Raw genomic sequence first — 14,827 nt, forward strand, 5'->3', positions numbered from 1 at the left:
AGGTTCACTGAAGAAAATATAAAGGACATGCATGATTCAGACTTAGATATGAATATTTCTGTACTCATATTGTAATTTAATCTTATTAACAGTGAAAACTTTAATGCTTTGAATCATAGTACTTCACAGTTTTAAGCTATGAATGTGTTATACCATATAAAATTATATGACTGTAATGAATGCATTTGAAGATAATTCAAGTTTGCCGTAATCCATTTGGGCAGAGGTTTTACTCTGGTCAAATAAAAAATGAAATCTCATCAATAGAAGAATGGTGAGGTCAGAAGATTTAATTTTTGTGGCATATCAAATTTTTATATGTCAATGGCAATTTCAATATTGGTGATGAATAATAAAATGTAGTTGTATCAGCCTCAAGGTAGTTTTTCATTGTATTTTATTAGTTGCCTATGAAAAAATTGCTTTTATTTTAGTATACAAAAAAATATTGAGTAATGACATGGAAACTTTTAGAACACATGCAGTATGGTTTAATTTCAGTATAAAAATTTTAAATAAGTCAGCCCAGATATTTCTATAAAATCATGATTCTTCCAGGTCAGAGAAGAGGAAATAGAGGAGTTAGATACCTTATTAAGCAATTTCTGTGAACTCTCAGCTCCTGGAGGTGTAGAGAACAGTTATGGGAAAATAAACATCCTGCTTCAAACTTACATCAGCCGAGGGGAGGTGGACAGTTTCTCCCTCATATCAGATTCTGCGTATGTTGCACAGGTAAGAATATTGCTCCCTTTCTGTTTTCTCTTCCTTTGATTACTTTTAGAGATTCAAGGAGTTAATTCATGCTATAATGTATTGCTTCATGATTGACACGCTGTCAAATCAACATTTTATCTTAGAACTGGTTCTGTTTAATTTGTATGTCTTTTATTCCATTTTATGCTGTTAGATCAGGAACAGAGGTTAGATTTTGTGGTTATTGTGGCTTTTTTTTTTTATGTTGCTTTTGTTTACATTTTAGCATGTAAAAATATCAGTATCTGATTTTTTTCCTGTTTTAAATGGTCAAGTTCATTTCTTTTACTTAGGGCAATAGTAAAATAGTATTTCAAGCAAAAAGAAAACATTATGGAAACTTTGTAGCTTTCCTCAAAAGTTAGAAATATAAACAACTGTTTTTAACCATTAGGCAGAGTTTAATAAATGTACCTCATATCATATATTCAGTATGATATATCTTTTATTAAGAAAAAGTGATCTTCCCTCCTAAGCTGATTCTTATAAATTGAGGGCTTTCTGAAAGAAAATTAATCCTTAAATTGCAGCTCATTAGTTTTTAGAATTATCATAGTATAAAATGTAATATTTATGTTTTTATATTCAAAACCTCATGCAATATATAAAGTAGATTTGTGTGTGTGTGTGTGTGTGTGTGTGTGTGTGTGTGTGTGGCAGTATATACCTTTCAGATAAGAGGTTTCACTTCTAGGGGGAAATATTTATTATTTATCAAAAATACTTTTTTCATTATTTTTATTGAGTAATGCCTCTTGTAGGTTAAGGAGAATAAAACATTAATCATCCTTTAAATATAGAAACTATTGCATTATGTGGTTTCTTTTTGTAATTTTGTTCAAAGACTTAATATAGAAAAAGTGTGTTTGTGTTAAATGAATTGCTGTTAACAACCAGAGTACTTTGAAATAACTGTAAACATGAAATATTTACAAACATAAACCAAGATACATTAGCAAACAATTTGAATGAAATGCAGTGATTTAATCAAAGTAACTGAGAAACTAGATGATGACTTCAAATATAAAGTAAATGTGGATGTGGTGAAAACTTTTTTTTTTTCATTTTGCAACTCATATGTTTCTGCCATGGCAAAATATATGTATTCTCGGAAGCCTAAAGCTCTAGAAGGAACCATTGTTTTTAAAGTCTTTGTTTTACCTGTTTTTCTGAAAGATAATATATTGTCATTTTATATAATCTAATGGTTTTATATTGAAATAGTTAATAATTTAATGAAAAGGCGAAGTTTTACTGCATTCTGGATGGATAATCCAACCAGAATTAATTCAAGATTTCTGCTTAATTCAAGATTATGAAGATATTATCAGAGACTGACTTATGAATTGCTTTACAATATAAAACTCATGGTTTCCTCATAATTGGTACCCAGAAAGTCAGTCTCAGATGGTTGAGAATGTATCTCAAGGCATCCCTGGTTTTTCTTAAATAACTCCTATTGGTTTATCATTCTTGACTGCGTTAGATAAATTTTGTTGAGTTTGGGGGTTTCTTGTTTGTTTGTTTGAAGTTCAAGCCATTACTAGTTCCACAAGCACTGTCAGATCTGTAAAATGGTACTTCCTTCTGTATTCCTGAAACTTTCTCTCAGCCCTTAAAATAAATCCTTAGTTTTTTATCCTATGGTGTTATAAAGGAGCCTGTATCTTCTACATGTTAGATATTTTGATCATTGTTCCCACCCAATTTGTATCATTCCAGATTAAAATGTCCTATTTGTATTATGTCACACAGAATTTCTCTTTCCATTTCTTTTAGCTTTTAGGGAACAACCATAGGCTCTGAGATATTAAAACGCATTTTTCAAACACAGTTGAAAAAATTAGCCTGACGGTTTTTAGAAGAGCATCTGGGCAGGCTGTAGGAATACCTACTTGATAGCTATAATAATAAAAATGTTCAATTTATTTATCATTTTCTGAGCCTAATGAGAGCCATCCTGTCATTTTTAAAAGATATTAGAGATAGCTTCACATATTTCTAAATACCATTTGTTTTTAAATTTCCAATACTGAAACAAATAGTCGAATTTATCAAAAGATGAATAATGCTTTTTATATAAAAAGTAAAACCAAAGCCCTTAACTCTTATTATTTTTCACCTCATAATTTCAAGCCATATCATGTTTGCCATTTTGCTATTTAAAATCTCACTATTTTTCATCTATTTTTATGATTTTTACCAGATTTAACATTCCTCATTTTCGAATGCAAATGTTATTAGATATTGTAGATGTCTCTAAGTTCATGATTTTTAAAATAATCTTCTGTAAAACGATCTGTAAAGTTAATTATAGAAAGAAGCAAAACAAATGAACACTATGTGAAAAAGGGCCTCAGTCATTGTGTCTCTATTTGTCTGTGAATGAAGTTTTCCTCAGGTCACTGAATTTAAAATCTTGGTGTTAACTTGGGTGATGTTTAGGTGTAGCTTTCAGAAGATACTCTGACACCAACTTTCCAAATTATTAAAATCACTAAACTTTAGTATCTTCATCTATACAATCATAATATCAAGACCAGTCAAATGCATTTGTCATAAAAATTAAATAATATATATAAAGCAATGAGCACATTGTCTGGTTTGTAAGAAGGCCATTAATATGGGTAGTTGCACTCATCAATATTTTTTTTTGTTCTTTTCTCACTAATTTTTCTCTCTGACTGGATCCCAAGTCTTCTGCATGTCTCCAAATAACTCTATAAATTTGATTATTACACTATATACCCAAGGACATCCAGTGCTGTCTCTTAGATTCTAAATGGTTTCAATAGCCTTCTAAATATTTTGCATGCCTTTTGTCTCATCTCCTTCATTCCTGTTTAGGGAGATGTGATGTGGAACTTCCTAAGAACTTGGAAATAAAGCTATTCTTGGAGAGTTAATCAGAATAACATCCACATAAAAGGGTCAATTATTCTTGTGTAAAAATAATAAAGATAATTAGAGGTATATGAGGATAGATGTTGCCCACAATTAAAGGATGCAGTTTGACGTACTTTTTAAACTGAGTCTGAATAGTAATTTCATTGATAAATTAAAAATGACTTTGGACCTAACCATCAATCCCCCTTTTCATTCTTCAGAATGCAGCTAGAATTGTCCGTGCTCTTTTTGAAATTGCTTTGAGGAAACGCTGGCCTGCCATGACCTACAGGCTCCTGAATCTTAGTAAAGTCATTGACAAGAGGCTTTGGGGTTGGACTAGCCCTTTGAGACAATTTTCAGTCTTACCACCACACATTCTAACAAGATTAGAAGAGAAAAATCTTACTGTGGATAAGCTGAAAGACATGAGGAAAGATGAAATAGGTAAGAAGGAAGCAAAAATATTTTAATGTAACTTTATGCAATTAAAATATTTTGTTTAATGTTTAAAAAAAGCATTATGAATTTTCATTTTGCTAAAGATAAACTTTTACCATTTTATTTGTTTTTTAATTGATCTAAACTCAAGCAAAATTTAAATTTTGTGAAGTTAAATCTTTAAATTTTATGTAGTTACTCAATGAAATTGCTAGTTAAAATGGAGTTTAGGTTGTCATACCCTTGATTATTTTACAGATACAGTCTTAGCTACAAATAATGAGAATTAGTTAATGACATTTATTCTTGAATTATTTCTTAATATTTAATTCATTTCATTGCCTTTTGTTATGTGTATAAACAGTATTTCAACAAAAAAGTATGTCAACAATAAACTGTACAATTCTTCAGATTCTAAATGAGCTTCATCATTATATATTTATAGATCTTTAAATACTGTTGGTATCAGTGTGTAAATAGTATTTGGTCTTCTATGCTTTTCACATAATACTGAAAAATTATCCCTTCATATCTTGCCATGTGCCTCAACATTCTGTTGAACAAACATGGATTAAGTAATGTTTCAGATTCTAAATAGAATAAGCTTTACACGTGAAGGAAGGCAAGCTGAGGAGAAGAGAGGTTTGGCAAAAGGTCCATAGATACAAGGAGAGGCTGGGATAGTTATTTCCCCTCTGTAATAAGAACACTACTAAGATGGAATGAAAAAAGGGAAGTATCAATAAAAATAGAAATTGGGAATATGAACTAGAATGGGATTACTCGTATTTTCTAACGTAAATATTTTATTAAAATAAAAGGAATCACTTTAGTTTCAAACTTTAGTGTACATAAAACATTTTGGTTTACTTATAAATGTGCTTTAAAAAAATTATATTATGAGCCACCAGGACACATAAGAAATACTTCTCCTATAAAAAATATAACCTATTTCCACTTAGTCATTTGAGTTAGAGTAGGAAAATGTTTCTAGTTAGTCACGTCTGTTTGTGACCCCCAATACCACCCTGGTGCTTTCATGCATATCTATATTTCAGTATCTCAACATTTATGAAAATATGTATATATAAGTGGTTAATTTTGTGCTAGATTGGCCATAGTTTATATTTTATCTGTGTTTCCTGGAAATAGGCATGTAAGTTAGTTGTGTTTGATTACTAAAGCATTTTCCATCATGGTTATAGAGTTCTGAAATAGGCCTTGAATAAATTAATGACTATTTTCACAAAATACTAAGTATTTCTATAATGGTCTTAAACTGACTAGAAGAAAAGTAGAACTGTTTATGGTAGTTTAAAAACTATCAAGTTTCAGTAATTTTAAGAACCCTATTAATAGCTGAAAAAAGAAAAAACCCTGATACTGGTTTTCAGGGCTATGAATTGCTAATTCAAGTTAACTATTAAAAAATATTCAAACATGCCAGGTCAAGAATGTCAACCATTCTACATAGCAAATCATAAAACAAGCAATAAAAGCACCTTCTCTGAAATCCCATTTACAAGTCAGATTTTATTGCTTTTTTCCTGTCTGGACACATTTCTTCTAAGTGATGTTTTCTCTGTAGGTCACATTCTGCATCATGTGAATATTGGGCTCAAGGTCAAGCAATGTGTTCATCAGATTCCTTCTGTAACGATGGAAGCATCCATTCAGCCCATCACACGGACTGTCCTCCGAGTGACGCTTAGCATCTCTCCTGATTTCTCTTGGAATGATCAGGTAGACATGGAAAACACCTAAATCAACATTAAGGAAATATGTCTGTAGTCCAGGTTCAACTACACCTCCCTACATCTGTCCTCAAGGCATATAGAGAATCCTTTAAAAAGAATATACATTGAAGAAACATTTAAAACATTGTAGGAGTACTTACTCTCATCCTCAAGATAACCATGTGGTATAATAAATGGATAATATGTCAACAGTGAGACCCCATCAGAGAATTATAGGAAACCTAAAATTTCACATGAAACAATGGTATAATGATTTCAACTCCATAGCGACTTTGCTTAATTCTGTCCTCTTTCATTTTGTCTGTGTGATCTTCATTTTTTTCTAGCTCTATCAGTTCAGTTCAGTTCAGTCGCTCAGTCGTGTCCGACTCTTTGCGACCCCATGAACTGCAGCACACCAGGCCTCTCTGTCCATCACCAGCTCCCGGAGTCCACCCAAACCCATGTCCATTGAGTCGATGACACCACCCAGTCATCTCATCCTCTGTCGTCCCCTTCTCCTCCTGCCCTCAATCTTTCCCAGCATCAGGGTCTTTTCCAGTGAGTCAGCTCTTCACATCTTGTGTACTCTGTCATTTTAACGTACTTAAAATTCAAGATTCTTCATGCTAAAAGAGCCCTTTTAAAAGCCTGATGTTTCTCAAACTGTCATTGATTGCCAAAATAAATGGCCTTTCCTTAGTTATCGTCTTTATTTTCATGAACATTAAGTGCTATACATTGTCCTTCTTGAAAATGTCCTCCTTTGGCTTCCATCCCTTTCCTATTTCTGTTTTTACCCCTACTTCGGTTCTTTCTTCTAAAACTTAGCTGTTGCTGTGTGTGTATGTGTATATGTATACACATATACACATTGAAAATCCACTCTGGATCCTCTTATTCAGTCAGTAATTCTTGCTGTGTTAGCTGCTCAATCATGTCTGACTCTTTGCAACCCCATGGAGCCCGCCAGGCTCCTCTGTCTGTGGAATTCTCCAGGCAAGAGTACTGGAGTGGATTGCTATTTCCTTCTCCAGGGGATCTTCCTGACCCAGGGATTGAACCCGGGTCTGCTGCATTGCAGGCAGATTCTTTTACCACTGAGCCACCAGGGAAGTCCTCAATAATTCTTAAGGTCTATCTTTGCACCAATTACTATGCAAAGAGTACGGTAGAAAAGAGATTATAGGTGCAGACAAGCAAGTGTCAGTCCTTTCTTTCAAGAGGCCAGTGGGGAATGAAAATCAGTAAATGTAGTATAGCAGTGCCTACTTTATAAGCTTCTAGTTAAGTGTAAGTAAATATCGTCTGCATATTTACAATATTTGTCATAATGTCATTGTCTGCATGACATTAGTACTTCTTTAAAGTGAATGCATTTTATTATACCTAACCATAGTCCTAACTGAAATCAACCATTGACCTTAAAGTGTCCTAACCATTCATTCTTTCAGTTTCTTCATCTGTAAACATGTATTATAATAATCATCTTTCTCACAGTATTTCTGTGAGGGCAAGATGATAGAAAGTTATACTTAATATTTTTATAAATATAAAATTTATGTAAAATATAAGATTACCATTAGCCATAAAGTCTAGTTTTTATATATTGAAATAATAGAAGCTTTAAGTTTTTTGCCCTATTTTCTTCTCTTAAGATACATAATAAATCTCCCACAATGCATTAGCAGAATAGAGTACTTAATTATTTTCAAAGCTGCTTTTATCAGTTAGAATACTGTTGGCTGTAAGAATAGCAAATATGAGTAGTATCAAACTGACAAGTAAAAGAAGATAGTGTGTGTGCTAAGTCGCTTCAGCCATGTCCAGCTCTTTGTGACCCCATGGACTGTGTGTAGCCCACAGGCTCCTCTGTCACGGGATTCTCTGGGCATGAATACTGGAGTGGGTCGTCATGCCGTCCTCCAGAGGATCCTCCTGACCCAGGGACTGAACCCGCGTCACCTGCAGCTCCTGCATGGCAGGCAGATTCTTACCACTTGAGCCACCAGGGAAGCCCAAAGAAGATACATCCTCTTACAAAATGATAGGTCCATGGGTAGAACAGGCCCTAAAGATGACTGAGTCTTCTGTTTAATAATACTGTTCCAGCCCCGGGATCTTTCCATCTCTTTTCTCTGCTGATACTTTTGGCTACTCCTCAAATGTGTTCATGCTTCCTTGTTCACAGTTAATTGAGAGAGGGGAAAAATACTCCCTGCTTCAGCAGCCCAGAGCATGCACCTTTTCTTTAGCCTGACTGGGCCAGTACTGGCCATGTGCCTGTCCCTTGCCACAAGCTCTTGTGAGGGGGATACTATAAGCTTATTAGTGTATGCTAACCAAAATTATTCTTGGAGGTGGGGTAACCTGCAATGTTACATGAGAGAGAAAAAGAGATGAACATACTGAACAAGTCTAGGCTTTTTTAGGAATAAAAACAGAGAGGAATGAACACACAAAACACGATATATCTATCCAATGGAATATTACCTGTTTGTAAGAAGGAAGGTAGGACTGATGCGTGCTATGACATGAGTGAAAATATTAGGCAAGTGAAAGAAACCAGTCGCATCTGATTCCATTTATATGAAATGTCGAAAACAGGCAAATCTATAGAAAAAGAAAATAGACTGTGGTTGTCAAGAGTTGGAGGTTGATATGATGGAAAGATAGTTAGGGTACAAGGTTCTTTAGGGGATGATGAAAATGTCCTAAAGTTAGATTATAAAGATGGTCACAAAACTTTGTAAAGGAATTAAAACTATTGAACTGTATACTTTAAGTGAGTAAGCTTTGTTGTGTAAATTCCATATCAATAAATCTGTTAAAAAAAAAAAAGAGAAAGGAATGGGTTCTGGGAATGCTAACAATAGAATCCCTTACTTGAATTAAAATGTATAGTATTAGGATACTATTTTCCTTCTAGGTCCATGGGACAGTAGGAGAACCCTGGTGGATTTGGGTAGAAGATCCTACAAATGATCATATTTATCATTCAGAGTATTTCCTAGTTCTAAAAAAACAGGTAAATATGTCTGTGTGACTCTATCCTTATTTTGTTGCTGTCATTGAAAAGAAAATATAAACTAAGTAATTTCTGTTTTTACCTGTTTCTCTATAATTTCATAATGCCATTAAAGCTTTATTTATTATGTTTTATGTTTCTATCTGGTTTTAAAAGAAAAGAGTGATTAAATGTTATAATATTCATATATTTAATGTGATTTTCATTTGAGAAATTGAATTGTAATTTTTCTAATGGTTTAAGGCTTAGATTCCAGAGGGGTAGAATGTGTCAAATGGGTAGAATAAATAAAATTTTTTTAATTAAATAAATAAAAAATAACTTCAGTTGTTAGAAAGTCACAATATTAAGACTACTGAATACATTATATAAAAGACATTCTTTTTTAAAAATTCCAAGACAAAGACTCAGCTTGATGGAATTCACTGTGATGCTTCATTCCTAATTTCTCTTTTTATCAAAGAGAAACAAGCGTTAGGCCTGAGTGGACATCTATAGAATTTTATAGCAATATTTTATTTTCATTGCATTTGTGTTCATGATTATCTTTTATTTATGCCAAGTGTTCTGTTATTCCACTTATGTTAGTGAAAGATTTTTTTTAAATATTAAATGAATAATTTGGTAAACATTATGAAGTTAAGTACTTGAATGAATGAAGTTAGGGAAATTCTGATAATGAGTTAAATTGGTAATGATAATACATGATATATGCATATGTAAATATTATAAATTGAGCATATGGTTTTCCTTCTATAATATCAGACCTCCTCAGAGAGTGACCACCTACAAGTTTCTGAAGTATCTGAATATCTCAGCTATTTAGGAATCCAAGTTATTTTCTTTCTCTTTAGTACATATTGCTGTAGAAACCATTGTTTTTACAAGAGAATAATAAGGCCCCATTGCTACTAGAATAACCATATTCATTTTATACTTTATTCCACTTTAGGTCATTAGTAAAGAAGCTCAACTACTGGTATTTACAATCCCTATTTTTGAACCCTTGCCTTCCCAATACTATATCCGAGCAGTGTCTGATCGATGGTTAGGAGCTGAGGCTGTCTGTATTATCAACTTTCAACATCTGATTCTACCAGAGAGACATCCTCCCCATACAGGTAACATGTAGAATAGTAACTTGAATTTTCCAAAATTGTTGTTTTCATTTCATGTTGAAAAGTATCTATGCTTTAAAAAAATTGTCTGAAAAAAAAAATCCATCTTATTTCTCAAATATAGTTTGAGAAGAGACTTTTCAAAATCAAATGTAGACCCTAATGCAGGCCTTGATTTTTTTTTTTTTTTTGAGTTCCAAAAACATTAAACTAAGCCTCGACACTCACTGTTGCTGTATTACTTACCTTCATCTCTATAATCATTATGATTTCTCAAAAAATAATGAAATTGCAATATCTGTTGATCTATTCATTGAGACTTTTCTGATTTTCTTTCATCAAATAAGCTTTGTGATACCTAGAATCTCAAAATAAAATAAAATGTTTGGTGCTTTATTTTTTTATTAAAATGTAGTTGATTTACAGTGTTGGTCCATCTCTGTGGTAGAGCACAGTGACTCAGTTATATATACATATATACACTTTTAATATTTTTTCCATTATGGTTTACCACAGGATGTTGAGACTAGTTCCCTGTGGTATACATTAGGACCTTGTTGTTTATCCCTACTAAATGTAATGATAAGAATCTACCAACCCCAAACTCTCAGTCCACCCCTCTCCTTCTCTTCCTTCCCTTTGGCAACCACAAGTCTGTTCTCTGTGTCTCTGAGTCTATTTCTCTTTTGTGGGTGCTTTAAACATACGCTACCAACATCACTACTGGGTCTCTCTGCTTGCAGTACCTGATTTTAACATGTATTAATGTTATATTTTAATTCTCATTTAATCCCTTCTTTGTTGAGTGGATAAGCATGTATTACCTTATTTATGTAATTAGCTGATTTTCTGACCACATTTTTAAATGCAACCAATGTACCACCATGACATATCAATTGATATTTAAAAATACATGATGTAACCTCAATGATTTCCAGTTCTGTGTGGATCCAAGTTTATATACAGGCATTCCACTGAGCTCGAATCAGCTAGGAAAAATCTCTGTATTTCACAGAAGTAAAACACCTAAATTAACATTGTCAGTAAATGCTGAAGTGTTTATTTTTTTAGTGTTTTTTAAGAATATGTCTATGCTTTGACGGGCATTACAAGTTAAGACTTCCTTTCTTCTTGATTTTCAGTGCTACAAAACATCAGTGATTGTAATCTGGTATAAGAAACATACAGTTAGTTCTTAATCAATTACCTATGTAATAGAGTAGAGCAGTGGGGCAGTGATAATACTTTAAAAATTAGCGTTTTACTTTTAAATACATTTTTTGAGATGAAAACTCTCCATACTTTCCACTTTGAAGCTGTACTGTGAAGATCCAACTCAAAATACAGGCCATCATGTTCCCTTCTTGATTTTTTTTTCCCCTTCTTACTCACTTCAAATAAGTAGAGTCATACATTGACATGAATCAGCCATGGATTTACATGTATTCCCCATCCCGATCCCCACTCAAAAACCACTACAATATTGTAAAGTAATTAGCCTCCAACTAATAAAAATAAATGGGGAAAAAAATAAATAAATAAAAATAAAATAAAAAATAATAGTTTGAAAAAAAATAAGTAGAGTCATACTTCATGGAGTAATCCTGAAATTAGCTAACTGATACCTTTCTGGATTATAGGAAAATGAAATGACTGTCAGGTTGAAGGGTATCTAGGTATAACTTTATTTCTCTAAATCATTTTGATTTCCTAATCTCCTGGACTTCTAGTCTACATGATGATTTACAGTTAAATCTAGTTTCTTTCCATGTTTTCTCAGCACAGTTCTTATTTACCCAGTATCAAGTTTCTTCTTATTTTAAGTTCATGTTAGTTTGCATTGTCTGGAACAACAGTGCCCTCAACCACTCTGTTAACTGTCTTAACAAATGAAGAGTCATTTGTTCTTAGTAAGTGTTCTAGTGCTACTCTGCAAATGGTTTTCCTCCTTCTGCAGGTTGGTATAGATTTAGTTTTCTTCTAAAGCATGCATATTTTCATATACCTCTCATTCAAATCTCTTTCCTGATTGGAAGATCATTAGCGCTGTCTTAGAGGGAGCTCTGCCAGAAAAGTGTTTAATATGTATGTCAATATCATAACTGTGGTAATGGGGGGGGGCGAATCTGTAACTAGCATATAAGAATTGGTTAATCCTTTTTTCCCTCTAAAGAATTAAGGATTATTATAATTTGTTTCAAAAAGACAGTATTTTATGATGTGCATGTTCTCCAGTTTTGTCTGTACTTGTTGAATCTTTGCAGAATTACTGGATCTTCAGCCTTTACCTATCACAGCTTTGGGCTGTGAAGCCTATGAAGCCCTGTACAACTTCAGCCACTTTAACCCTGTGCAGACGCAAATATTTCACACGCTGTATCACACAGACTGTAATGTCCTACTTGGAGCACCCACTGGGTCAGGAAAGACTGTTGCAGCTGAATTAGCCATTTTCAGAGTCTTCAACAAGTACCCTACTTCAAAGGTCAGTTGGAAACAATCACATGTTTACATTTAATTATAAAACATAATTTATAATCTGTAAATTAGCCAGTTCTAAATATACTGGCAGGACTTACTGAATAGATTTGCCACTCTCTTGTGAGTTTTCCAGGGGGCCCAGACCAACATATGAGTAAATGGCCACAAGAAAACTTATATTAACACTTTGGAGTCCTTTAGTTAGATTTCTAATGTACTTATTGGTGCTCACATGTCCTTTCCTCATTGTAAGATACCTATAATTCATAGGAAATTTCATTGTAAGAAATGTAGTTCATAGCCATACTTATAAGAAATATAATGATTCATAATCATTAATCATAATCAAACCCTTTGACTGTGAAGGAAATGCTAATACTTTAATAAATACAGCTTGATTACACACAGGAAATACCAAGGCAGCTTTTATTCCACATTTCTCCAAATGGCCATGCTATTATTAATGTAAAATAATGTGTCGAGTCAAATAAGTGTTGATTTTAAGCTTTCTTTAAATGTGAAGTACTCTCAGAAACCTTTTTTTCCAAAAAAGTGAATGTATTTGTTATGATTAGAATTATGTGCTCTTCCTCATCATGTGTGATTTTTAGAAATGTTTTAATTTCCTTTTTCAGTGATTTTCACTTAGTAGTTATTCTTCTCTGCTTAGCTTTATGTTTTCCTACTCTTCAGTTTATTTTGTGGCTATGGATCCATTGAAAGGGAAAAAAAGTGAGAATGAAAGTCACTCAGTTGTATCCAACTCTTCGCAACCCCCTGGACTATAGCCTGCCAGGCTCTTCTGTCCATGGAATTCTCCAGGCAAGAATACTGGAGTGGATGGCCATTCCCTTCTCCAGGGAGTGTTCCCTTCTCCAGGAGATCTTCCCAAGCCAGGGATCAAACCCAGGTCTCCCACATTGTAGGCAGATTCTTTACCATCTCAGCCACCAGAGAAGTCCAAGAATACTGGAGTGGGAAGCCTATCCCTTCTCCAGGGGATCTTCCCAACTCAGGAGTCAAACCCGGGTCCCCTGCACTGCAGACGCATTCCTTACAAGCTGAGCTACTAGGGAAGCCATTAGGAGACAAATTAACACAACCAGTAGAGCTCTGTTCTAAATTTGAAACATTTTATAAAGGAAAGAATTTTTTTTCAGTAAGTAGTCTGTATGAAAGTTTAGATTATTAAAGACCAGGGTTTTTTTTGTTTGTTTGTTTTTGTTTGTTTTCTAAATTGTAAAACACATAAAATATATGACTGGCATTGGCATCTTCCATAAAATCTGTGTTAAAATTTAAACAACCGATTATTTATCTTTATAATTTCAAAATTAGTCGCTTTTTTCATGAAAGAGTTATAACTGATATGTAATTTATTATCTCCTAGTTTTTAAAAAAATTTTCACATTATGTTAAAAGATAATTTCATTCTGTGACAACCAAGAGGGGTGAGATGCAATAGGGAGTGGTGAGGAGTTTCAAGAGGGAGGATGCATATGTGTACTTATGACTGATTCATGTTGTTGTATGGCAGAAGCCAACACAATATTGTACAATATTGTAAAGCAGTTATCCTCCAGTTAAAATAAAAATTTTTAAATGATAATTTCATTATAAACTACCTAAAGAAAATACTTTCTTTAAAAATGCTTTTTAAAAACTATTTAAAATTTTCTATGTCAGTATTTTTATGATTTGTTACATTCATGTCTTACTTTGGATAAATGTAGTTTAAACTAATGACAGTTTTCCATTAATTTAAAATTTTAAGTCTTTCAGTATTAAAAAATACATTTTTTAAACTACGCTTATATTTTGATAAAATTTTATTGAGTTTACCTTTATTTGAAAATGATGTCACTATTTTCATGAGATTTTTTTGCATCCCCATTTTAGGCAGTATATATTGCACCCTTAAAAGCCCTAGTACGTGAACGAATGGATGATTGGAAAGTTAGAATAGAAGAAAAACTTGGTAAAAAGTAAGTTCTTACTTTTTCAGAAGATATGCAATGAATAATTGAAAAGGGTCAACAAGTAAAAAAGATTTGCATAAAACTGTTGAATGCTTTTAAATGATTTTCATTTTCTTTTTATTTAAAGTTGTTGTAGTTAAAATGTTATCAGTATTCTCACTTGTTTCAAGATTGAAAAATGAAAGCCCTTAATTTACTTATACTTTTATTTAGCAAGAAAATTTTCTCAAAACTTTAGATTCAAAAACAAAAGAAAAATAAGATATGTCTCTTTATTTTTCTTTCATGCACTTCAGAATAACTTCCAAAAACTGATTAGAAGGCATTTTGCATGTAAATAATTTATCGAAAAAAGAAAAAGAAAATCATTGAAGAACATGACTTAAAAAAATTTTTTTTACT

General features: G+C 32.8%; 1 protein-coding gene across 1 annotated transcript in view; it reads left to right on the forward strand.

The window, feature by feature from the left end:
- The window catches only part of ASCC3 (activating signal cointegrator 1 complex subunit 3), a 336,030-nt gene that overhangs the window by 208,598 nt on the left and 112,605 nt on the right, over positions 1–14,827 (forward strand). The window contains exons 20-26 of the mRNA XM_065911620.1: positions 559–735; positions 3,864–4,089; positions 5,672–5,826; positions 8,749–8,847; positions 9,800–9,968; positions 12,230–12,450; positions 14,346–14,431. Of these exons, the coding sequence (XP_065767692.1) occupies positions 559–735; positions 3,864–4,089; positions 5,672–5,826; positions 8,749–8,847; positions 9,800–9,968; positions 12,230–12,450; positions 14,346–14,431 (1,133 nt within the window). The remainder of the gene's footprint in view (positions 1–558; positions 736–3,863; positions 4,090–5,671; positions 5,827–8,748; positions 8,848–9,799; positions 9,969–12,229; positions 12,451–14,345; positions 14,432–14,827) is intronic.

The sequence above is a fragment of the Muntiacus reevesi genome, chromosome 19, assembly GCF_963930625.1.
Source record: "Muntiacus reevesi chromosome 19, mMunRee1.1, whole genome shotgun sequence".
Taxonomy (NCBI): Eukaryota; Metazoa; Chordata; class Mammalia; order Artiodactyla; family Cervidae; genus Muntiacus; species Muntiacus reevesi.